Source organism: Heterodontus francisci, chromosome 17 (assembly GCF_036365525.1).
Source record: "Heterodontus francisci isolate sHetFra1 chromosome 17, sHetFra1.hap1, whole genome shotgun sequence".
NCBI classification, from domain to species: domain Eukaryota; kingdom Metazoa; phylum Chordata; class Chondrichthyes; order Heterodontiformes; family Heterodontidae; genus Heterodontus; species Heterodontus francisci.
The window spans coordinates 92655876-92682289 of record NC_090387.1 but is presented as its reverse complement, the minus strand read 5'-3'; the positions used below and the strand labels follow the sequence as shown (position 1 = coordinate 92682289).

At 47.6% G+C, this 26414-nt stretch overlaps 1 protein-coding gene across 1 annotated transcript; it reads left to right on the top strand.

Moving 5' to 3' along the window:
- Positions 1-6930: 6930 nt before the first annotated feature.
- On the top strand, positions 6931-24307 carry LOC137379125 (glutathione S-transferase A-like). The gene is made up of 6 exons (XM_068049839.1): positions 6931-7184; positions 7401-7466; positions 11407-11512; positions 12289-12407; positions 17706-17794; positions 23965-24307. The coding sequence occupies exons 1-6, from the start codon at positions 7017-7019 to the stop codon at positions 24095-24097; spliced, it is 681 nt and encodes a 226-aa protein (XP_067905940.1). The 5' UTR covers positions 6931-7016; the 3' UTR covers positions 24098-24307.
- Positions 24308-26414: the final 2107 nt, after the last annotated feature.

Genomic DNA, 26414 nt, shown 5'->3' with positions numbered 1-26414 from the left:
ACACTCATTTTATCTCAACTCCCTTGCCTAGTACATTCCTAAGGAACAGCAAATGTATAAACATGATGACTAGCTAAATCCACACCCCTTGTCCAAGGATGGCTCACCTCAGATTCCACAAAGTCATCACCAGTTGGGTCAAGTCTGCTCTGGAGTTGGTGATTTACCTGATCAGACCTGTACTGTACCCGGCAGGAAGATCTCTGATAGTCTCGCACTACTCAGGGATACGATCGCCTATGTACGGGACAGGAGGGTGGACACCTGCCTCATCAGCCTGGACTAGGAGAAGGCTTTTGACAGGATATCGCACACCTACATGATGGACGTGCTTTCCAAAATGGGGCTTGGGGAGGGAATCTGCAATTGGATCAAACTGCTCTACACAAACATCAGTAGCGCAGTCTCAATCAATGGGTGGGAATCAGAAAGTTTCCCGATCCAATTTGGAGTAAGACGGGACTGTCCTCTCTCCCCGGTCTTGTTTGTTTGCTGTATTGAACCCTTTGCTAAGTCTATTAGGAAGGATGCGAGCATACGAGGAGTGGCAATCCCAGGCAGTGGAGGCACTCAGGTTAAAACCTCCCTGAACATGGATGACGTCGCCGTCTTCTGCTCGGATCTGCTGTCTGTGTGCAGACTGATGAGCATCTGCGACCAGTTCGAACTGGCCTCGGGAGCCAAAGTTAACCACGGCAAGAGCGAGGCCATGTTCTTTGGGAACTGGGCTGACCGATCCTTTGTCCCCTTCACCGTCAGGTCAGATTACCTGAAGGTGCTGGGGATATGGTTCGGAAGGGCCGGGGCGGGCATCAAAACCTGGAAGGAGCGAGTAGCTAGGGTAATACACATGCTGAGCATGTGGGGCAGCGATCTCTCTCCATTGTGGGTAAGAACCTGGTCATCAGGTGCGAGGCGCTCATGTTGTTGCTGTACGTGGTGCAGGTCTGGCCCATACCCCACTCCTGTGCTGTGGGGGTCACCCGAGCCATTTTCCGCTTCGTCTGGAGATCCAAAATGGACCAGTCCGGAGCAACATGATGTTCAAACCTCTGGATAAGGGCGAGACAAATGTAGCCAACATGGCCCTCATCCTGATGACTACCTTCGTGTGCGGCTGCATCAAGCTGTGTGTAGACCTCCAGTACGCAAACTCCAAGTGTCACTACGTGCTGAGGTTCTATCTGTCCCCGGTGTTGCGAAGGATGGGCCTGGTCACATTGCCGCGGAACGCTCCATCCAGTTGGACCGTGCCGTACCACCTATCCTTCGTGGAGCAGTTTCTGTGGGAAAACACCTTTGACCATCGATCCATCAGGCAGTGGTCTGCACGGAACGTCCTCAAGGCCCTACGGGTAAAGGAGATGGTGGATCCTGTCGGATGGTTCCCTGAGCAGACTGCCAAAGTCATTTGGCAGAATGCCTCGTCACCAGACCTTTCAAACAAGCACCAAGATATAGCTTGGCTGGTGGTGAGAAGAGCCCTCCCCGTCAGATCCTTCCTGCACGCCCGAAGTCTCACCCCCTCCACACAATGCCCTCGCTGTGGCTGTGGTGGGGAGGAGACAGTTGCCCATCTCCTCCTGGAATGTGTCTTTGCAAAGTAGGTTTGGAAAGAGATGCAGTGGTTTTTTATCGAGGTTCATCCCAAGCAGCTCTGCAACACAGGACTCTGTGCTCTACGGGCTGTTCCCGGGGCGCAGACCGAGATAAACATCAACTGCTGCTGGAGGACTATCAATTCGGTGAAAGACGCTCTTTGGTCTGCCGGAAACTTGCTGGTCTTCCAGCGCAAAGAGTTGTCCACAACCGAATGTTGCAGACTGGCACATTCCAAGGTCCAGGACTACGTGCTGAGGGATGCACTAAAGCTCGGGGCAGCCGCAGCAAAGGCTCAATGGGGAAAGACCACTGTGTAAGGTCCTCCCACCAAGCTGAACTGAGGGGCTGGATCCATGGGAAACCCCTCGAACTGTATCGGGAAAATTTTCGTTTGCTGTAAAATGTAAATATGGCATGACAAATGAAATGGAAGGGTTGTGAGGCAACTCATGATTGTACTGAAGGAAACGGATCACCTTTGCACTGTTTGTATTTTTGACTTTCTTCTTTTTCTTTTTTTTTTCTTTTGGGCCTCCTTATCTCGAGAGACAATGGATACGCGCCTGGAGGTGGTCAGTGGTTTGTGAAGCAGCGCCTGGAGTGGCTATAAAGGCCAATTCTGGAGTGACAGACTCTTCCACAGGTGCTGCAGAGAAATTTGTTTGTCGGGGCTGTTGCACAGTTGGCTCTCCCCTTTCGCCTCTGTCTTTTTTCCTGCCAACTACTAAGTCTCTTCGACTCGCCACAATTTAGCCCTGTCTTTATGGCTGCCCGCCAGCTCTGGCGAATGCTGGCAACTGACTCCCACGACTTGTCATCAATGTCACACGATTTCATGTCGCGTTTGCAGACGTCTTTATAGCGGAGACATGGACGGCCGGTGGGTCTGATACCAGTGGCGAGCTCGCTGTACAATGTGTCTTTGGGGATCCTGCCATCTTCCATGTGGCTCACATGGCCAAGCCATCTCAAGTGCCGCTGACTCAGTAGTGTGTATAAGCTGGGGGTGTTGGCCGCTTCAAGGACTTCTGTGTTGGAGATATAGTCCTGCCACCTGATGCCAAGTATTCTCCGAAGGCAGCGAAGATGGAATGAATTGAGACGTCGCTCTTGGCTGGCATACGTTGTCCAGGCCTCGCTGCCGTAGAGCAAGGTACTGAGGACACAGGCCTGATACACTCGGACTTTTGTGTTCCGTGTCAGTGCGCCATTTTCCCACACTCTCTTGGCCAGTCTGAACATAGCAGTGGAAGCCTTACCCATGCGCTTGTTGATTTCTGCATCTAGAGACAGGTTACTGGTGATAGTTGAGCCTAGGTAGGTGAACTCTTGAACCACTTCCAGAGCGTGGTCGCCAATATTGATGGATGGAGCATTTCTGACGTCCTGCCCCATGATGTTCGTTTTCTGGAGGCTGATGGTTAGGCCAAATTCATTGCAGGCAGACGCAAACCTGTCGATGAGACTCTGCAGGCACTCTTCAGTGTGACATGTTAAAGCAACATCGTCAGCAAAGAGGAGTTCTCTGATGAGGACTTTCTGTACTTTGGACTTCGCTCTTAGACGGGCAAGGTTGAACAACCTGCCCCCTGATCTTGTGTGGAGGAAAATTCCTTCTTCAGAGGATTTGAACGCATGTGAAAGCAGCAGGGAGAAGAAAATCCCAAAAAGTGTGGGTGCGAGAACACAGCCCTGTTTCACACCACTCAGGATAGGAAAGGGCTCTGATGAGGAGCCACCATGTTGAATTGTGCCTTTCATATTGTCATGGAATGAGGTGATGATACTTAGTAGCTTTGGTGGACATCCGATCTTTTCTAGTAGTCTGAAGAGACCACGTCTGCTGACGAGGTCAAAGGCTTTGGTGAGATCAATGAAAGCAATGTAGAGGGGCATCTGTTGTTCACGGCATTTCTCCTGTATCTGACGAAGGGAGAACAGCATGTCAATGGTCGATCTCTCTGCACGAAAGCCACACTGTGCCTCAGGGTAGACGCGCTCGGCCAGCTTCTGGAGCCTGTTCAGAGCGACTCGAGCAAAGACTTTCCCCACTATGCTGAGCAGGGAGATTCCACGGTAGTTGTTGCAGTCACCGCGGTCACCTTTGTTTTTATAGAGGGTGATGATGTTGGCATCGCGCATGTCCTGGGGTACTGCTCCCTCATCCCAGCACAGGCATAGCAGTTCATGTAGTGCTGAGAGTATAGCAGGCTTGGCACTCTTGATTATTTCAGGGGTAATGCTGTCCTTCCCAGGGGCTTTTCCGCTGGCTAGAGAATCAATGGCATCACTGAGTTCCGATTTGGTTGGCTGTATGTCCAGCTCATCCATGACTGGTGGAGGCTGGACTGCATTGAGGGCAGTCTCAGTGACAGCATTCTCCCTGGAGTACAGTTCTAGGTTGTGCTCAACCCAGCGGTCCATTTGTTTGTGTTGGTCAGTGATTATGTCCCCTGATTTAAATTTGAGGGGGGCGATCTTCTTGATGGTTGGCCCAAGAGCTCTCTTCATGCCATCATACATTCCTCTGATGTTTCCGGTGTCTGAGGCCAGCTGAATATGACTGCATAGGTGTTGCCAGTAGTCGTTTGCGCAACGCCTAGCTGTTCTTTGTGCAGTACTTCTGGCTGCTTTAAGTGCTGCGGATGTTAAATCGCTGGGGGCTTTCTTGTAGTTCAACAGTGCAATGCGCTTAGCGGCTATGACAGGTTCCAGCTCTTCATTGTGAGATTGAAACCAGTCTGCATTTCTCTTCGCACTTTTGCCGTAGGTGGTCAAAGCTGACTCATAGATGGCGTCTCTGATGTGGGCCCACTTGGTCTCAGCATCCCCTGTGGGAGTGTTTTGAAGGGCTGTTACAAGTGAATTTAGAAATTTTTGTAACAGCTGTGGGTGAGAAATTCTGCTCGTGTTGATGCGCGGGTGGCCCTTCTGCTTGGAATGATGCAACTTCTTTGGTCTGAGTCTAACCTTGCTGCACACCAGGGAGTGGTCGGTGTCGCAGTCCGCACTGTGGAAGCTGCGTGTGATTTGAACACTGTTTAAGGCGGCTCGCCTTGTGACAATGAGGTCTAGCTGGTGCCAACGACGTGATCTTGGTGCCTCCATGAAACCTGGTGACAGGGTTTAGTGTGAAAGAACGAGTTGGTGATGCAGAGGTTATGATAGGTACACAACTCAAGCAGTCTCTGCCCGTTCTCATTCATCCTTCCAACGCCATAGCGCCCAAGGCAGGAGGGCCATGAGTCATGGTCGGCCCCAACCCTGGCATTAAAGTCCCCCAGCAGGAATAGGTGTTCGGTGTTGGGGATGCTGCTAATGATATGGAGTTGTTCATAGAACTGGTCTTTAGCTTCAGGTGGGGAGCAGAGTGTTGGAGCATAGATGCTGAGTAGGTGTACTGGACCAGAGGTGGTGAGCAGTCGGATGGACAGTATGCGTTCCGAGCCATTTGAGGGAGGCTCTATCATGCTGAGCAAGGAGTTTCTGATGGCGAAGCCCACTCCATGCTGTCTTGGTTCTTCAGGATCCCTGCCCTGCCAGAAGAAGGTGTAGTCTTGCTCTGCTGGAGATCCACAAGCGGGGAGGCATGTCTCCTGAAGTGCTGCAATGTCTACATTGAGTCTACTGAGCTCGTTGATGATGGCGGTCTTCCGAGAATCGTTGATTTGTGTAAGGTCTTCCGACAGGCCAGGACACATAGTTCTGACGTTCCAGCTTGCAAAGCGAAGGGCTGGTACCTTCTTTCCTTTTTTCGTGTTGTTTGGTGCGGTGTATCAGTCCACCTTTCGGGCAATGACCCTGAGCTCCAAGCACCCATTGAAGCAGGTAGACTGTGGCGGGACAGAAACTTATTAACTGGGGGCTGCCCGGTTTGAGGCGGGCGGTAGCTGTCCAGTGAGGTGCAATGACCTCTCCCACCGACAAAGGCAACCCGTGGTGCCCAGTTTCTACGCCAATTTATCTGGACTTATAACCCGTAACTGCTGCCTTCCGTGTTGTTTTAGTCGCTGTGAGGCAACTATGGAGTGACCTCTCCATGGCGCATGCCTGGGCAAATTTATGGAGGTTGAGAGTTGCCCAGTCGTCAAAACCCCCCTCTCGGCCTTTCTGGTGGGTCCAAAGGAGTGCAGGACACGACGTTTGGCACCAGTATGGCTGCAGGAACTGCCGGAAACATGCCAAAGGTGACACATGACCGCCTACGGGGTCTTCAAGATGGCTCCTGGGCTGGAAGCTCCCTTAGAAGCTCCCTTGCTGTTCAACTCTATCCATGGCCATCTGCTCCCATCCCTAACGTTTTCTCCCCCAATCTGCCCTCTTAAACTGTTTAAACTCCCCTGGCTCTTTAAATCAGTTCATTTTAGCCCTATCTAAAAGTTAACAGTTAGTTTAGTGTATGTTACCTGGGCCCACTGCCCTCCCCCAGCCACACCTGCTCTTTGTTTTCTCAATGAAATTGATCCGGATGAAACTGACGAGAACAGCTGCCGATTCTTCAATCTCCGATCCTGCTGTCTTCACCGCCTAGAGTGTCTGCAGCCACGGCGTGCAGTAAGTCCATTGAGGTAAAGAAGGAGCAGCGGGACCCGAGAGAAGTCTTGTGAAAAGGTGCCCCGAACACCCAAAAAATCCACGAACGGCCCCCCCGGCCGCAACTTCAAAGCGCCCGCGGGAGATGGCTCGGAGGGCATCTGCAGCGCACTGTCGGCAATGCTGCATGCCTTTATTTAAACCACTGCAAAATAAAAAAACCCTTAGCAAATGCAATCACCTCTAAGTCTGCCAAATGATGCTTCACCTCCCGAAGGACGTGGATGAGCTTTCCGGACGTCGATGGTGGGCACTGAGGAAATGGCTTATTACCTGCACCAGCTTCCCCCTCCCCCCTCCCCCCTCCTTTACCCCCCTTCCACCCCACCTTCCCTGCTCCACCCTCTCAGCTCACCCCCTCACAACCCCGTCCCAGCCCGCTCCCGCTCCCTCTCCCTCTCCCTCCTCCCACCGGCACCATCCTACATCTGTGTAAGGGCCCCAACAACCCCACTGCCTTGTGGGCGTCTCGGGAGAGACCAAGGCTAAGGAAGTAAACCCTAACAGAAAATCCGGAGCGGAATTTTTGACTTGGTGCTGTTTGAAACTGGTAATGTATTTTTTACAGATTGTTATGAATAAAGTATATTTTGGAAATAAAAAAAACAATCAGCAAAAACATTTATCAAGGCAGTCTTTTGAAATATTTATTACAGGTGAATGGGGTGATCATTTTTTATTTCTGCAATGTCATTTCCTGTATTACAACACCGTGATCAGCTGACTCTCGGCTCACATAAGTCAGTGGGTGGGGTGATGACTTTGCAGAAAGGTGTTCGCAGAACCAGGAGTGTGGGGGACAGTGAGTGTGGATCTGATCAATGGCCGAGAACAGCATTTTCTATTGGGGTTCGGGCTCCCCGCCATGCTGGAGAATCATGATCGCTCTACAAGAGAAGAAACTGCAAGGGTTCCCGCAGAAGTTGCTGAGTTTTGACAAAAAGGAGCACAAGTCATCGGACGTTCTGGCAATAAACCCCAGGGGACAAGTAATAGAACTTGTTTAATACTCTGAACAGGACGGCTCTGATTCGGAGTCTGTGAACATTTCTGTAACAGTGCCAGTGAATGTTTTCTGTGTGTATTAGAGAGAAACTCGCTATTTCACAACTTAACCTCGGGCTAACAATTTTCCAGTCATTCTTGAGCTGACGATTGTGTGCTGACCTTCCGCCTAGTAAAGTACTGGTTTCATTTTATTTCAGCTTCCAAGCTTCAAGCATAACGGCAACGTTGTGAATGAATCTTTCGCGGCCTGTTTGTACTTGGAGGTAAGTGTCAATGTGGTTCAGATCGAAGCTACATCCATGTGGCCAGCTTTCCAGTCTTTCAATCTCACTTTGCACGTTGGAGAATCTGAGATTTCTCTTCAGAGGATGTTCCAGCTCCCCATGATGGTTCAGCGGAGTGCCGCCCACACAAACCAGGAAGTGCCAGAGAGCTCAAAGTGTGCGTGCTGGAAATCTGAAATAAAAACAGAAAATGCTGGAAATACTCAGTCGAAGTTGCTGAGGAAGTCAGCGGGCTTCTTGTGGATATTGGTCAATAGTCTATCTCCAGAAATGGAGAGAATTCAAGAAAGGGAAGGGATGAATCAGAGACTGACCATGTGAAGGTGAGAGGAGGGTGGAAATTGGAAGCAAAGTCGATGAATTTTTCCAGTTCAGCTGAAGAGCAAGAAACAGGATACAGTCATCAGTGTACCAGGGAAGGAGGTGAGGGAGAGGGCCTGAGTAGGACTGGAACAAGGAACACTTACCCCACAAAAAGACAGGGCCATGCAGGATCCCAAAGCAACACCTTTTATTTGCAGGAAGTGAGTGGAGTTGAAGGAGAAGTTGTTCAATGTGAGAACAAGTTCAGCCAGGCAGAGGAGGGTGGTGGTGGATGGGGACTGGTTGGGCTTCTGTTCAGGAAGAAGCAGAGAGCCCTTAGACCATCCTGGGGGGAGGGAGGAGAGGGAGTGGAGTAGAGGCCTGCTACCAGACAGGACCCGACAACATGTGTCGGGTTTGGGTTCGGGTCGGACCCATCTTCAGGCTCCGGCTTTTGGGCTTGGGTCGACTCAGGCCGAGTCCAGGTTGAGTTGGGTTGGGTCGGGCCGGACACGCAGGGTCAGTGCTGTGCCGGTTAGTTTAGTTTAGAGATACAGCACTGAAACAGGCCCTTCGGCCCACCGAGTCTGTGCCGACCATCAACCACCCACTTATACTAATCCTACACTAATCCCATATTCCTACCACATCCTCACCTGTCCCTATATTTCCCTACCACCTACCTATACTAGGGGCAATTTATAATGGCCAATTAACCTATCAACCAGCAAGTCTTTGGCATGTGGGAGGAAACCAGAGCACCCGGAGGAAACCCACGCAGACACAGGGAAAACTTGCAAACTCCACACAGGCAGTACCCAGAATTGAACCCGGGTCGCTGGAGCTGTGAGGCTGCAGTGCTAACCACTGTGCCGCCCAAGGTATTAAAAATAAAATACTTACCTGAGCTGGGTGTCCGGGACGAAACGGAGTCTGTGCAGTGAGCGAGTGATGTCACCATGACATCATCACGCATGCGCGGCAGCTTTGTGGAGGTTCCGAGTCTGGAGGTGAGTAAAGGGATAGTCGGTTCGGGGCCGGCTTGGGTCGGGTCAGGCTTGGGGCAAAAGCTATGGCTGGGTCGGGCTCGGGTCCACAGTGGTTTGGTCGGGTTTGGCTTGGGTTCGTTTTCCCGACCTATAGTAGGTCTCTAGGTGGAGGTGCAGACAGCTTGGACGTCCATAGTGCAGAGGAGATGGTAAGCACCAGGAAACTGGAAATTGTTAAAGTGATGGAAGGCGTCAGAAGAGTCACGGATAGAGGTGGGAAGAAACTCGACAAGGGGAGAAAAAAAGAGTTGAGATAGGAAGAAATCAGTTCAGTGGGGCAGGAACAGGCTGAAATGATGCATCTACCAGGTCGGTCCTGTCTGTGATCTGGGAAGGAGGTAGAAGCGGCTGACTGGGGTTGAGGGACTGTGAGATTGGAGACTATGGAAGATCTCCAGAGGAGCTGAGGTTAGTGATCGTCTCGGAAATGATGGATTGTTGTTCAGTAGTGAGGTCGCTTTCCAGGGGGAGGTAGAAAGAAGTGTTGGAGAGTTGGTGTTCAGCCTCAGCAAGGTGGAGGCCAGTTTGTTTTCAGATGACAGCTGCTGGTGATGATTCTGCTTTTCCCATTTACACCTCTTCAGCTTTTGGTTCTTGTCTTCTTACAATCCCCTGTTGGCTCACACTATCATACCTTTTGTCATTTAATCTCTCCTGCCTATCAGAGACCTTCCATTTTGTTCTCCCTCCCCACCCCTTTTCCTGCCTCTGTATTTGCTTAAAACCTGTCTTAAAACCTTGCTTAAAAATCTCCTAAGTTTAACCAGCCCTGATGAAAGGTCACTGACCTGAAACATTAACTCTGTTTCTCTCTCCACAGATGCTGCCTGATCTGCTGAGTATTTCCAGAATTTTCTGTAGCTAGAACTGTACTGCTGGTGCAATGGGATTTTTGTGCCAGGCTGCCAGTGCAGAACACTGTGGATCAGTGACCTGCTATGGCGAAAGTGGGACTGTCAATACTGGGCAGCAGGCCCAAATTAGAGATGTATGTATTTAAAGGTAAGGTGCCGAAATGTGGAGTCAAATGCATGGGTCAGCCTTTATGAAGTTTCAAAATCAGTTTCAGATATTTGAAAGCCTTGTTGAGGAAGTGGGAGAAGTGCCAGTCAGAAATGACACCCAGTCAGGCTGTATTGACACGTAGGGGAGCCCAAAGCCCTGGTGACTGTTCCTGTTTGGAGATGGATCAGTAGACAGGCTGGTGGGTGCGAGGAGGGTTATCCAATTTTGCCCAGTCATGGCAGTCGAGAGGTGACCCACTGCTCACTACCTACATGTCCTGGCACTAGTTGGCTCTAACATTCGGAGTAATTTTGGATTGACATTGCTGCACAAAGCCCAGTCATTTGCTGACACTCATGTCTGTGACTATTCATTGGCTTCTTCCAGACTCCACCTTCAGGGATCAGCCCAACCCCCGCCCTTGGCCATATCTCCAGCCCAAGAAAACGTGTCCGCATGGTTCTCCCCGCCCCCCGCCACCTCCCGACAGGTATGGTCTCTTTTCCCTTCCCCCGACCCTCTCCACCAGCCCCAGTAATGGTGGATCTGTGCTCCTGGAGTGTCAACCAGGATTTTGGAGTGGGACTTGAAGTGACAACCTTCAGACTCTGAGGTAGGATTGCTGCCATTACCATTGGCACTGTCCTTGTTCAGAGTTGTGCTGTGTGCCATCTTACATGATGGGAGTGGAATTGCAGTCGCAGGTTCCACCCCATCTGTGCCAAGTTTGCTGGTCTTAGCCATTGCAGCAGCTGCTCAGGGTGCCTCTGGGAACTAAAATCACTTCCTGTCAATAGCTTTAGGAGAGATGGGAAAGGGAGAAAGGCAGCAAGAAATAAATCAAAAACTAGCTGTAAGTTTAAAATCTGCACTTCTTGGAATTTCTTCAGCTGAGCTGATGACAGCCATGATGTCATGTCTGTGTGGGGTCCCCAACCCTCTAGGACTGTGCTAGAGTGTACAAGAATTGAAGATTAATCTCCCAACCATAGGGAATCTTCAAAATAAATATCAAAATGTGAACGTTATAGAAAACTATCAAGAAGCTGATAACATTCCTGGAGATTGTAAAGTCCAGCACTGTATTAACAGGCACCCAGCACCTTTTCACACACAAAGCCATTTGCAGTAACTGGCTGCACCTCCTATATTACATCAGATATCTGATGGTCAATATCTGAACCTGATTTTGAAATTCCATAAAAATTGGCACAAATTGGAACAGCTAATTGATGTACTGGTTTTAATGAGTTTCAGGTAGTCCAGTTCTTAACTCTGAGGACCTGTGATGAAACTTCCTGGAATATAACTAGTGGAGCTGGTAACCCTATATCTCTGCCAGTGTAGCGGCTGCTGCCTGTTGAATCATGGATGTGTGCATGAATGATTGGATGTGTGGGAAAGTGTGGCCATCGAACCACAAAGGTATTGCCCTGAGTGCGTGAACAGCAGGAAAGGGACTGCATTTGAAAGTGAAGTTTCAAATAACTCTAAACAAAATATCCCTCATGATTTCCTTGTATATTTATCTGATTTTTGTGTGGAATCTATCTCTTATGCAGAGTCAATTCAAGTCCCAAGGCAGCCAACTGATCCCAGACTCCCCAGCAGAACAGGCTCTGGTTTACCAGAGAATGTTTGAGGTTCTAACTCTGCATCAGAAAATGGGTAAGTTACTGACTGACTAAGTTCTATTGTATCACTGTGACAATTCATTCAGACTGAGAATCTCCCAGTTGTGAACTGGGGATTGGGAGGGTGGTGGGTGAGGCGGTAGGAGGGGGTGAGGCGAAAAAGGGAGGAAGGGAGGGGTGAGGTAGACGGGCAGGTAAGGGGAGAGCGAGGTTGAGAGGGGTGAAGGGAGATTGAGCAGAACGGAGAGGGAGCGGTAAGACGGAGAGGGAGAGTAAGGAGGAGGATTGAGGCAGATGCGGAGGAGGGAAGGATTAGGTGTAGGGGGAGCATTTGCTCTTTGTATTCAGAAACCCATTTCCACAGAGCTATGGTTACAGCACACAACTCACTTTGCTCCAGAAGGAAAGCAAACATAGCTTTCATGGAACAAGGATCCGAGTGTTTCACAACACATGTGCCTGTTCTCATCTGTTTCTCCAAGCTTAACCGAGCTTGACCCCGCTTGTGTCTATATGACACTAGAGTACCAGCTAGTCTTTCTTAGTGATTGAGAGGGACACCTTTGGTTTCAGAACATTACATTTGATTCAACATAGGCTTCTCAGTTGGGATTATTGGAAAGGCAGGTGAGCTGTTTATCACTGTTACTGTCACAGGGATTGTTCTAATCTCACTTTTAATGGTGAGCAGCTCTCCTGAATATCAGTGAGATTCGAACAATCTCAGCTTCCAGTAACATTTAGGTGAGCTGCTCATCACTGTGACGGAAAGCACGGATTGTTCTAACGTCATCGTTATTCTATCTGCAGCTGATTTTGTTTTCTACAATTGGAGCGTTCCAGAACCTGAGCAACATGTAACTGCACTGGCAAGAAACAAAACTGCATTGAGTGCAGAGTTTGCACTCTGGGAAGGATATCTGGGGAAGGTACGTGCCTTTAACTCAAGGAAATGGAATGCAAAATGAGGAGGAAATGATGTGTCAGTTGTATAGTACTGTGATTGCACTCCATCTGGAGTCCTGCATTCAGATTTGGGCACCACACCACATTCGCTTTGGAGGGGATACAGTACCGGTTCACTGGAATGATATTGGGGCTTAACGGGTTAAATTGTGAGGACAGGTTCCATAAACTAGACTTGTATTTCTTTGATTTTACAACATTGAGGGGTGATCTAACCAAGGGCCTTAAAATCATAAGAGGAGCCTAGATAGAGAGAACCTATTTCCTCTGGTGGGCAAGTCCAGAATGAGGGGACCACATCCTTAAAATTAGAGTTAGGGGTTTCAGGAATGAAATCAAAAAGCTCTTTTATTTTACACAGAGGGTAATGGAAACATGAAACTCACCCCGACAAGACTTTGGATGCTAAAAACAATTTCAGTTTTCAAGACTGAGATTGATAGACTTTTGTTGGATACATTTTTAAAAATTAATTCATGGGATGTGGGCGCAATTGTCCATATCTAATTGCTCTTGAGAAGGTGGTGGTGAGCTGCCTTCTTGAACCGCTGCAGTCCATTTGGGGTAGGTACACTCACAGTGCTGTTAGGAAGGGAGTTCCAGGATTTTGACTCAGCGACAGTGAAGGAACAGCAATACAGTTCCAAGTCAGGGTGGTGTGTGACTTGGATGGGAACTTGCAGGTGGTGATGTTTCCACGCACTAGCTGCCCTTGTTCATCTAGGGTGGAAGATGCGGGTTTGGAAGGTGCTGTCTAAGGAGCCTTGGTGAGTTGCTGCAGTGCATCTTGTAGATGGTACACACTGCTGCCACTGTGCGCTGGTCGTGGAGGGAGTGAATGGTTAAGGTGGTGGATGGTGTGCCGATCAAGTGTGATGCTTTGTCCTGGATGGTGTCAAGCTTCTTGAGTATTAATGGAGCTCATCCAGGCAAGTGGAGAATATTCCATCACACTCCTGCCTTGTGCCTTGTACATGGAGGATGGGATTTGCGGTGTCAGGAGGTGAGTTACTTGCCACAGAATTCCCAGCCTCTGACCTGCTCTTGTAGCCTCAGTATTTATGTGGCTGGTCTAGTTCGGTTTCTGGTCAATGGTAACCCCCAGGATGTTGGGAGATTCAGTGATGGTAACGCCATTGAATGTCAAGGGGACATGCTTAGATTCTCTCTTGTTGGAGATGGTCATTGCCTGGAACAGTGTGGTATGAACATTACTTGCTACTTATCAGCCCAGACCTAAGTGTTGTCCAGGTCTTGCTGCATGCGGGCTCGGACTGCTTCAGTATTTGAGGAGTTATGAATGCACAGTGTTCAGTGCCAATTATCGGTGAACATCCCCACTTCTGACCTTATGATGGAGGGAAGGTCATTGATGAAGCAGCTGAAGATAGTTGGGCCTAGGACACTACCCTGAGGAACTCCTGCAGTGATGTCCCTGGAGCTTAGATGATTGATTTCCAACAACCACAACCATCTTCCTTTGTGCTAGGTATGACTCCAACCAGTGGAGAGATTTCCCCCTGATTCCCATTGACTTCAATTTTTGCTCAGGCTCCTTGATGCCATTGTCGGTCCTTGATGTCAAAGGCAGTCACACTCACCTCACCTCTGGAGTTCAGCTGATTTATCCATGTTTGAACCAAGCCTGTAATGAGGTCAGAAGCTGAGTGACCCTGGCGGAACCCAAACTGAGTGTCACTGAGCAGTTTATTGCTGAGTAAGCGCCACTTGATAGCACTGTCGGCGACACCTTCCATCACTTCACTGATGATTGACTCCTGGGCCAATAATTGACCAGATTGGATTTGTCCTGCTTTTTGTGGACTGGACATACCTGGGCGATTTTCCACATTTTTCTTTTTATTTAGAGATACAGCACTGAAACAGGCCCTTCGGCCCACCGAGTCTGTGCCGACCAACAACCACCCATTCCCTACCACATCCCCACCATTCTCCTACCTACACTGGGGGCAATTTACAATGGCCAATTTATCTATCAACCTGCAAGTCTTTGGCTGTGGGAGGAAACCGGAGCACCCGGCGAAAACCCACGCAGTCACAGGGAGAACTTACAAACTCCGCACAGGCAGTACCCGGAACTGAACCCGGGTCACTGGAGCTGTGAGGCTGCGGTGCTAACCACTGCGCCACTGTGCCGACATTGTCGGGTAAATGCCAGTGTTGTAGCTGTACTAGAACAGCTTCAATAAGAGTGTGGCCAGACCTGGAACACAAGTCTTCAGCACCACAGCTGGGATGTTGTCAGGACCCATAACCTTTGCTGTATCCAGTGCCTTCAGCCATTTCTTGATATCACCTGGAGTGAATCGAATTGGTTGAAGACTGACACCAGTGATGCTGAGGACCTCAGGAGAGGGCTGAGATAGATCTTCCACTCGGCACTTCTGGCTGAAGATGGATGCAAATGCTTCAGCCTTGTATTTTGCACTGATGCGTTGGGTTCCACCATCATTGAAGATGGGGTTGTTCACTGACCCTCCTACTCCTGTTGGTTGTTTTATTGTTAACCACCATTCATGACTAGATGTGGCAGGACTGCAGAGCTTAAATCCAGCCCATTAGTTGTGAGATTGCTTAGCTCTGTCAATCGCAGGCTGCTTCTGTTGTTTAGCGTGCATGTATTGTAGCTTCATCAAGTTGGCATCTCATTGTTAGGTGAGCCTAGTGCTGCTCCTGGTATACTTTCCTGCACTCTTCATTGAACCAGTCTTGGTCTGATGGTAATGGTAGAGTGTGGGCCATGAGGTTACAGATTGTGGTTGAATACAATTCTGCTACTGCTGATGGTCCACCGCACCCATGGATGCCCAGTTTTGAGCTGTTAAATCAATTATGACTCTATCCCATTTCGCATGGTGGTATTGCCACACAACATGATGGAGGGTGTCCTCAATGTGAAGGCGGGACTTTGTCTCCACAAGAACTGTATGCTGGTCACTCCTACCATTACTGTCATGGACAGATGCATTTGTGACAAGTAGATTGGTGAGGGCAAGATCTAGTAGGGCTTTCCCTCTTGTTGGTTCCCTCACCACCTGTAACAGGTCCAGTCTGGCAGATATGTCATAGGAACATAGAAGCAGGAGTAGGCCATTTAGCCCACAAGCCTGCTCCACCATTCAATTAGATCATGGCTGATCATCTACCTCAATGCCACTTTCCCATGCTATCCCCATATCCCTTGATGTCATTAGTATCTAGATATCTATCAATTTCCGTGTTGAACCTGCTCAATGATTGAGCTTCCGCAGCCCTCTGGGGCAGAGAATTTGAAAGATTCACCACCCTTTGAGTGAAGAAATTTCCCGTCATCTCAGTCTTAAATGACCTGCCCTTATTCTGAGACTATGTCTTCTGGTTCTAGATTCACCAGCCAGAGGAAACATCCTATCTACATCCACCCTGTTGAGCCCTGTAAGAATTTTGTCAGTTTCAATGAGATCATCTCTCATTCTTCGAAACTCTAGAGAATACAGGCCCAGTTTCCTCAATCTCTCCTCATAAGACAATCCTGCCATCCCAGGGATTAATCTGGTGAATCTCCTTTGCACTCCCTCTATGTCAAGTATATCCTTCCTTAAGATATGGAGACCAAAACTGTGCACAATACTCCAGGTGCAGTCTCACCAAGGTTGTACACAGTTACAGCAAGACATTTTCACTCCTGTACTCAAATCCTCTTGCCATGAAGGCCAACATACCATTTTCATTTCTAATTGCTTTCTGCACCTGCATACTAGCTTTTAGTCACTCATGAACAAGGAAACCCAGGTCCCTTTGGACATCAACACTTCCCAACTGCTCACCATTTAAGAAATACTGTCTTTCTGTTATTTTTTACCAAAGTGGATCACTTCACTCTAATTCACATTATATTCCATCTGCCATGTTCTTGTCCATTCACTTAGCCTGTCCAAGTCCCCTTGAAACCTCCTTGCATCCTCTTCACAACTTACATTCCCACCTAGTTTTGTCATCAGCAAATTTAGAAATATTACATTTGGCCCCCACATCCAAATCATTTATATAGATTGTGAACATCCTTGTGGTACCCCACTAGTAACAGCCTGCCATCCTGAGAATGACCCGTTCTTTCCTACTCTCTCTTTTCAGTCTGTTAACCAATTCTCAGTCCATACCAGTATATTACCCCCAATCCCATGTGTTCTAATTTTTTTCACTAACCTCCTGTCTGGGACTTTATCAAAAGCTTTATGAAAATCAAAATACACCACATTCAGAAGATTGGAAGGTCATCTCAGGGTCAAAACAAAGTTGCGAGCAGTCCAGTTTAGTCTCATAGAGTAGCCAGGGGGAAGGATAGAGTTGGTAACTAGGGAACAAAGTTTGGAGTGGGGCCCAAAGACCATGGCTTCAGTCTTCCCAATATTTAATTGGAGGTAATTTCTGCTCATCCAGTACTTTCTGTCAGATAAGCAGTCTAATCATTTAGGAATGGGCAAGAGAGTTGGTGGTGAGGTAGAGCTGCATGTAATCAGCGTACATGTGAAAATGAACACTGCTTTTGGATGATGTCACCGAAGGGCAACATGTAAATGAGAAATCAGAGGGGGTCTAATGCTATGGAGAAGCTGACAGTGCTGTTGGGTTGAACTCTGACAGTACAGTGCTCAACTGGAGATAGAATCATCACCTCCAGTAAGCTCCAATCTGTCCTGGTGTTACCCTTTTTTTACCCCAGATCTCCAAAATGCGTGTACTGATTAGGATTACAATGTATTTCATAATCTCTTGCCCTCATGAATTAGTGCAAGTGTAAACCTCAAATTGATGCTACTAACTTTAACTTACAGCGATAATTTAAAGATATCAGTGGGCTGAATCATCCAGCAGCTTCTCTACTGAACAAAACTTTCAAGGAACTTTGTCCTGTTCCTCTTTGCTTTCAACTCCAAAGAAAAAGGAAATGCTTTTTAAATGGTTGTTGGCAGAATAAGTTTTCTGTTGCTGACATTCATTCCATTCAATGAATCCTTGCTGGAGCCACTTTGTAGCAGTTACAGGCAGGACTGATGGTATTAGTGTTTGGTATTGTAGCTGTCTAACAGAGATGCTAAAATAGTTCATGTGGGAATGAGAAAGGGAAGCAAGAGTTCCCAAACTAAGGAATGGCATTATGCCGAATGTGGACAATGCCCTTCCACACTTGTATATTCTGTTCTCACTATCAACTATATTCTAGATTGTGTCTATAAGTAGCTCTAACCTCCTAATTTCAGATGGGACCACAATCTTATATAGCAGGGAAGGACTTCACCATGGCTGATGTCATGCTGTTGCCACAACTGGCCCTCTGTGTCCGATTTGGGTGAGTTACTGACTGCTTACTTATTGAATGTAGAGTACCTCTTTGGAAACTGCTGTCTCAGTTGAATTATCCAAAGACAACTGACCTCGGATCAGTTATCGTGTGTACTGAGGATGTATTCAACGAGTTGAGTTTTTCTCCTCTCCTCCTCATCAATTCTGATGAAAGGTCACTGACCTGAAACATTATCTCTCTCCACAGATGCTGCCAGACCTGCTGAGTATTTCCAGCACTTTCTGTTTTTGTCTTTTTCTCCTGTTTTGCTTAATGTGTTAGCAGCAAAACACAACTTTATCCGAAGCTTTTCTGTGAGGTTGGATGTATTGCTGCTAATACACAGCTGAGTAATTGTAGTAATCATACACCAGGTTCTGCATTAACTGCCCAAAAAGCTATTTAATAAATTGCATTGGTTCATGAGGTCATAACCATGGTGATGTTGGTAGGAGATGTCCTGCTGATTGTTGGATGATATGAGAACTTAGTGAAGTTCTCCCAGATGGGATAGGATGGTGAGAGGGGTAATGAGCTCCCTGATACAATGGGATGGTGAGAGGGGTAATGATCTCCGTGATACAATGGGATTGTGAGAGGGGTAATGAGCTCCATGATACAATGGGATGGCGAGAGGGGTAATGAGCTCCCTGATACAATGGGATTGTGAGAGGGGTAATGAGCTCCATGATACAATGGGATGGCGAGAGGGGTAATGAGCTCCCTGATACAATAGGATGGTGAGAGGGGTAATGAGCTCCCTGATACAATAGGATGGTGAGAGGGGTAATGAGCTCCCTGATACAATAGGATGGTGAGAGGGGTAATGAGCTCCCTGATACAATGGGATGGTGAGAGGGGTAATGAGCTCCCTGATACAATAGGATGGTGAGAGGGGTAATGAGCTCCGTGATACAATGGGATGGTGAGAGAGGTAATGAGCTCCCTGATACAATAGGATGGTGAGAGGGGTAATGAGCTCCCTGATGCAATGGGATGGTGAGAGGGGTAATGAGCTCCCTGATACAATGGGATGGTGAGAGGGGTAATGAGCTCCATGATACAATAGGATGGTGAGAGGGGTAATGAGCTCCATGATACAATGGGATGGTGAGAGGGGTAATGAGCTCCATGATACAATGGGATGGTGAGAGGGGTAATGAGCTCCCTGATACAATGGGATGGTGAGAGGGGTAATGAGCTCCATGATACAATGGGATGGTGAGAGGGGTAATGAGCTCCCTGATACAATGGGATGGTGAGAGGGGTAATGAGCTCCATGATACAATGGGATGGTGAGAGGGGTAATGAGCTCCATGATACAATGGGATGGTGAGAGGGGTAATGAGCTCCCTGATACAATGGGATGGTGAGAGGGGTAATGAGCTCCCTGATACAATGGGATGGTGAGAGGGGTAATGAGCTCCCTGATACAATGGGATGGTGAGAGGGGTAATGAGCTCCCTGATACAATGGGATGGTGAGAGGGGTAATGAGCTCCCTGATACAATGGGATGGTGAGAGGGGTAATGAGCTCCCTGATACAATGGGATGGTGAGAGGGGTAATGAGCTCCGTGATACAATGGGATGGTGAGAGGGTTAATGAGCTCCCTGATATAATAGGATGGTGAGAGGGGTAATGAGCTCCGTGATACAATGGGATGGTGAGAGGGTTAATGAGCTCCCTGATATAATAGGATGGTGAGAGGGGTAATGAGCTCCGTGATACAATGGGATGGTGAGAGGGGTAATGAGCTCCCTGATACAATGGGATGGTGAGAGGGGTAATGAGCTCCCTGATACAATGGGATGGTGAGAGGGGTAATGAGCTCCCTGATACAATGGGATGGTGAGAGGGGTAATGAGCTCCATGATACAATAGGATGGTGAGAGGGGTAATGAGCTCCATGATACAATGGGATGGTGAGAGGGGTAATGAGCTCCCTGATACAATGGGATGGTGAGAGGGGTAATGAGCTCCGTGATACAATGGGATGGTGAGAGGGTTAATGAGCTCCCTGATATAATAGGATGGTGAGAGGGGTAATGAGCTCCGTGATACAATGGGATGGTGAGAGGGGTAATGAGCTCCCTGATACAATGGGATGGTGAGAGGGGTAATGAGCTCCCTGATACAATAGGATGGTGAGAGGGGTAATGAGCTCCGTGATACAATGGGATGGTGAGAGGGGTAATGAGCTCCCTGATACAATGGGATGGTGAGAGGGTTAATGAGCTCCCTGATACAATGGGATGGTGAGAGGGTTAATGAGCTCCCTGATACAATGGGATGGTGAGAGGGGTAATGAGCTCCCTGATACAATAGGATGGTGAGAGGGGTAATGAGCTCCGTGATACAATGGGATGGTGAGAGGGGTAATGAGCTCCCTGATACAATGGGATTGTGAGAGGGGTAATGAGCTCCCTGATACAATGGGATTGTGAGAGGGGTAATGAGCTCCCTGATACAATAGGATGGTGAGAGGGGTAATGAGCTCCATGATACAATGGGATGGTGAGAGGGGTAATGAGCTCCATGATACAATGGGATGGTGAGAGGGGTAATGAGCTCCCTGATACAATGGGATGGTGAGAGGTGTAATGAGCTCCCTGATACAATGGGATGGTGAGAGGGGTAATGAGCTCCCTGATACAATGGGATGGTGAGAGGGGTAATGAGCTCCATGATACAATGGGATGGTGAGAGGGGTAATGAGCTCCCTGATACAATGGGATGGTGAGAGGTGTAATGAGCTCCCTGATACAATGGGATGGTGAGAGGTGTAATGAGCTCCCTGATACAATGGGATGGTGAGAGGGGTAATGAGCTCCCTGATACAATGGGATGGTGAGAGGTGTAATGAGCTCCCTGATACAATGGGATGGTGAGAGGGGTAATGAGCTCCATGATACAATGGGATGGTGAGAGGTGTAATGAGCTCCCTGATACAATGGGATGGTGAGAGGGGTAATGAGCTCCCTGATACAATAGGATGGTGAGAGGGGTAATGAGCTCTGTGATACAATAGGATGGTGAGAGGGGTAATGAGCTCCATGATACAATGGGATGGTGAGAGGTGTAATGAGCTCCCTGATACAATGGGATGGTGAGAGGTGTAATGAGCTCCCTGATACAATGGGATGGTGAGAGGGGTAATGAGCTCCATGATACAATGGGATGGTGAGAGGTGTAATGAGCTCCCTGATACAATGGGATGGTGAGAGGGGTAATGAGCTCCATGATACAATGGGATGGTGAGAGGTGTAATGAGCTCCCTGATACAATGGGATGGTGAGAGGGGTAATGAGCTCCCTGATACAATAGGATGGTGAGAGGGGTAATGAGCTCTGTGATACAATAGGATGGTGAGAGGGGTAATGAGCTCCATGATACAATGGGATGGTGAGAGGGGTAATGAGCTCCATGATACAATGGGATGGTGAGAGGGGTAATGAGCTCCCTGATACAATAGGATGGTGAGAGGGGTAATGAGCTCCCTGATACAATGGGATGGTGAGAGGGGTAATGAGCTCCCTGATACAATGGGATTGTGAGAGGGGTAATGAGCTCCCTGATACAATAGGATGGTGAGAGGGGTAATGAGCTCTGTGATACAATAGGATGGTGAGAGGGGTAATGAGCTCTGTGATACAATGGGATGGTGAGAGGGGTAATAAACTCCCCAGATCTGGAATGGATGGTCAGTGGAGATCAACATGGATTTGTGGGAGAGAGCCCTTCATGAACAAATCTGCTAACCATCTTTGAAAAAATAACATTGTGTTGACTGTACAGTTGTGTGGATGTGATTTGTTTGGATATCAGAAAGTTTCTGATTCACCTGTCATTGCATAAGGGTAGGTATCTGAGGCAAACTTCTGACAATTGGCCAAACTAGTGATAGTGAAGGGTGGTTGATGGAACTGTATTGAAATGTGAAAGGGGTCACAGCAGCTTTCCACAAGGATCCGTACTGTGGTCATTGGTACTTAGTGTGGGGAAATGTGGAAATGATCTGGAGCTCGGGCCTGAAAAGGATCAGGGTGACTACAGACTAGCCCAGCAGGTTACATCAGATTACAGTCCATCTATACCAGTTTGTTTACCCTAGTCCATTGTATCCCATCCCATTGGCACCAGCTGGTTTGCCCCAATCCATTGGATCACAGATCAGCAGCAACCACAGGCTGTTAGCAAGAGGTGATAATTAGAAGCCAGCTACTTTATTATTCATGCATTGCCTTGTGCGTCAGTAATACTCGTGTCTGCTCTCACACTGCTATTGCTTACTTCTGTTGTATTAAGTGCAACTTCTAGCCCTTAACTTGGGCCTGTACCATCCTCCACTGAACCTGCAATGGCTACCACTGCAGCTCCTGCACCCCACCTTGAACCCTGCTCATTGCCACAAACTCCGTTCCCTAGCCATCGACTCCATCCTTCTCTCTCTGGCAATTATCTGAGGCTGAACCAGACTGTTCACAACCTTTGTGTTGTATTTGACCTCGAGCTGAGTTTCCAGCCTCATATCCCTACCGTACTTCCACCTCCATGACATCACCTGTCTACACCCTGCCTCAGCTGATCTGCTGCTGAAATCCTCATCCATGTCTTTGTTACTTCTCGACTCGACTATTCCAATGCACACCTGGTCAGCCTCCCATCTTCCATCCTCCATAGGATTCAGTTTTTCCAAAACTCTGCTGCCTGTATCTGAATTCACACCAGGTCCCATTCATTTATCACCACTGTGCTTGCTGACCTAAATTGGCTTCTGGTCTGTTATGCCTTGATTTTAAAATTCTCATGTTTTCATCCCTCCGTGGCTTCCTCTTCCCTATCTCTGTAATCTCCTCCAGTCCTGCAACTCTCTGAGATATCTGCATTCCCAATTTCAATTGCTCAACCATTAGTGACTGTGCCTTCAGCTGCATAGACCCTAATTTCTTCAGGAATTGCCTTCCTAAACCTCCCTTTCCTCCAATAAGACATTCAAGTGAGGGACCTTGGAGTGAATGTCCACAGATGCCTGAAGATAGCAGGACAGGTCGATAAGGTGGTTAGCAAGGCATATGGGATCCTTTCCTTTATTAGCTGAGGTGTAGAATACAAGAGCAGGGAGGTTATGCTGGAACTGTATAGCTCATTGGTTAGGCCACAACTTGAGTACAGTGTGCAGTTCTGGTCACCTCATTACAGAAAGGATGTAATTGCACGAGAGAGGGTACAGAGGAGATTTACGGGGATGTTGCCAGGACTGGAAAAATGCAGCTATGAGGAAAGATTGGATCGGCTGGGGTTGTTCTCCTTGGAACAGAGAAGGTTGAGGGGAGATCTGATTGAAATGTACAAAATGTTGTGGGGCCTGGATAGAGTGGAGGTGAAGGGGCTATTCACTTTAGCAGAGAGGTCAGTGATTAGGGGGCATAGATTTAAAGTGATTGGTAGAAAAATTAGAGGGGAGATGAGGAAAACCTTTTTCACCCAGAGGGTAGTGATGGTCTGGAACTCACTGCCTGAAAGGGTAGTTGAGGCAGAGACCCTCAACTCATTCAAAGGGAGTCTGGATATGCATCTCAAGTGCTGTAATCTTCAGGGCTAAGGACCAGATGCTGGAAGGTGGGATTAGAATAGGTGGATTGTTTTTCGACTGGCACAGACATGATGGGCCAAGTGGCCTCTTTCTGTGCCTTAAACTTTCTATGATTCTACGATTCTTTAAATCCTACCAATTTCACCAAGCTCTTGGTCACCTATTCTAATATCGCCTTATGTGCCTTGGTGTCAAATTTTGTTTGAAAAGGTATCTGTGCCTTGCAATATTTTACTATGTTAAAGGTGCTATATAAATGCTGACTGTTGTTGTGGCTGCTGTAATCACTCGTGGCCCTTCCCCCACCCCCGTTGCCGTGCTCGTTTTGAGATGGCCCATCAAATTCTGCCCCAGTAGCTGCTATGCTGTCTTTGTTCACTCCCCAGTGAGGAGGGAAATCAGAGACCGAGTCCTGGTGCCTGATTTATAGAGCAGTCTTTGTGAAGGCCAGGGATACAGGTGCAGAGTGACATCAAGTAACTAGAGGAGATTAAAGGAAATGAATATCTTGAGGCCAAATATCTTGATTAACATCCTGTAACACTAAAGTTCCCATAACACATCTTTTATTTGGATTGTAGACTGTCACAGAAAAGGTATCCCTGTCTGCTGGATTATTACAATCGAGTGAAGGAGCGACCCAGTATCCAGGCTACCTGGCCCCCTCATTGGAGGGAGACTGCTCCAACCATGGATCCCCTGAAGGAGGTCTGAGCTCCCCATCCACAGCAGTCTTGTTCTCCACCTCGATGCACTTCCAACAACTCATCTTGTGTGGACTACTCTTATCAGCCTTGACGGTACTCATAAGACACTTCTGATGGAATATATGCTGTTTTCTGGATATTTGGGGAGTTTAAATCCTAATATGATGTAGTGTTTCATGCTGGTACTCCAAGCTTTATTAAATACATATTACATGAACGAGCTGTGTTCATTTTAATGTGTGGGTATTGGGGGTATAAACAGTGCACTGAAGTTCTGGGATTTATATGGAAAATAAATGATCTGATACTAAAGAAAATCTTAAACCAAATGACAGTTTTCCTTCTTCACTAATATTTCTGTGACAGGGATTACTGGCGTTAAAGAATTCCTGTTTCTATGCCAGGGTTTTTCCGTTCTCTGCTGTAACTGAATTCTGGAGAACCGATGTAAAAGCTGTTTTCTGGGTCTCCTCGAGGTTCTCCTGCTGAAGTTATGGTCAACCAGTAGGACAACCCATCGGAAATTCACCTCTGTATCTAAAGGCAGGTTTTTACAGAACCAGCCCCCCCCCCAACCACCCCCCACTTGAATGGTATATTATTTTCCCGGGTTTCCCACCTCTCAGATGTCTGCTGTTCTCGATTTTTCTGTTCCTTCACAATCTCCCATTGTGAGACCAACAGGAGAGACTAGAACTGCCCAATCACTCTCAATATATCAGCAATGCTAAATTGTAAATGCAAAGTTCTACTTTTCACCTCACTGAGTGTTGTAGCATTTTCCGACGAGCCATTTCCCAACACACATCCAGTTATATCAGGAGAGTTAATAGTGTAATGCACATCATTCCTGGAGAATAATAAAGGCTGCTGGTCAGGGTCTTACCCCACATCGCCGCTGGAATGTGTTGTTCTGGTATTGATGCTCTTCTGTAGAATTCTCCAGTGTGATTTTATTTTTTCCCCTGCATTATTCTAGCTTTGAGAATCACAAAGCACTGATCATTTTCTGTGTCAGTGCAGATTAAATGGGTCGGACCAGCTGCAAAGCCACAATAACTGTAAGCGTTATGGCAAATGCTTGATGCACTTTACAACTTTGCGCAGTGCTCCTGACGGTGTGTCTGTGCTGTATATAAATATACCTGATGTATATGGCCACATTTCTGCAGTCTGACTCTCAGTTGTTGGATTCTCATTAAAGGATTTCACAAAAACAAAGGTTCACTCAGAGCATGGAGGGCTAGTGCTCTTTCCGACATCTAAACGTCCCTAACCATGCCAGCATGTTACCATGGAAACAGGACGTGGTAAACACAAGTAAACATCATACTGAAGAGCTCCTTCCCTAACTACAGCAGACAATCAATGTGGTACACATTGATACAACAAAAAGTGTGAGGAAATTAAAGATATTGATATCAGCCGAGAAAAAGTATTGGAGAAACTTGAGGGGCTAAAATCTGACACGTTCCCGGGACCAGATGGCCTACAACCTAGGGTTCTAAAAGAGATAGCTGCAGAGATAGTGGATGCACTGGCTATAATTTTCCAGAATTCCTTAGATTCAGGAATGGTCCTGCCAGATTGGAAGTTGGCAAATGTTACACCGCTTTTCAAGAAAGTAGGTAGAGAGAAAACAGGGAACTACAGGCCAGTTAGCCTAACATCAGTCACTGGGAAGATGCTGGAAACTATTATTATAGAAGTCTTAACATTGCACTTGGAAAAGCACAGTATGATTAGAACAAGTCAGCATAGTTTTACGAAAGGGAAATCCTGTTTGACAAATGTATTAGTTTTTTGAGGATGTAACTAGTAGGGTAGGTAAAGGGGAACTAGTAGATGTATTATACCTGGATTTTTAAAAGGCATTCGATAAGGTGCCACATAAAAGATTAATAGGCAAGGTCAGAGCTCATGGTGTTGGGGGGTAATATATTAGTGTGGAGAGAGGATTGGTTAACAGACAGGAAGCAGAGAGTGGGCATGAATGGGGCATTTTAAAGTTGGCAGGCAGTGAATAGTGGGGTGCCACAAGAATCAGTGCTGGAGCCTCAGCTATTTACACTGTATATTAACGACTTGGATGAAGTGACAGAGAGTAATGTATCTACGTTTGCTGATGATCCAAAGCTCGGTGGAAAGGTAAGCTGCGGGTGGATGATGAGAGGCTGCAAAGAGATATAGACAGGTTAAGTGAGTGAACAACAAGATGGCAAATGCAGTATTATGTAGGGAAGTGTGAAGCTGTTCACTTTGGTTGTAAAAATAGAAAAGCAGATATTTTTAAAAAGTGTTTATGTTCAAAGAGACTTGGGGGT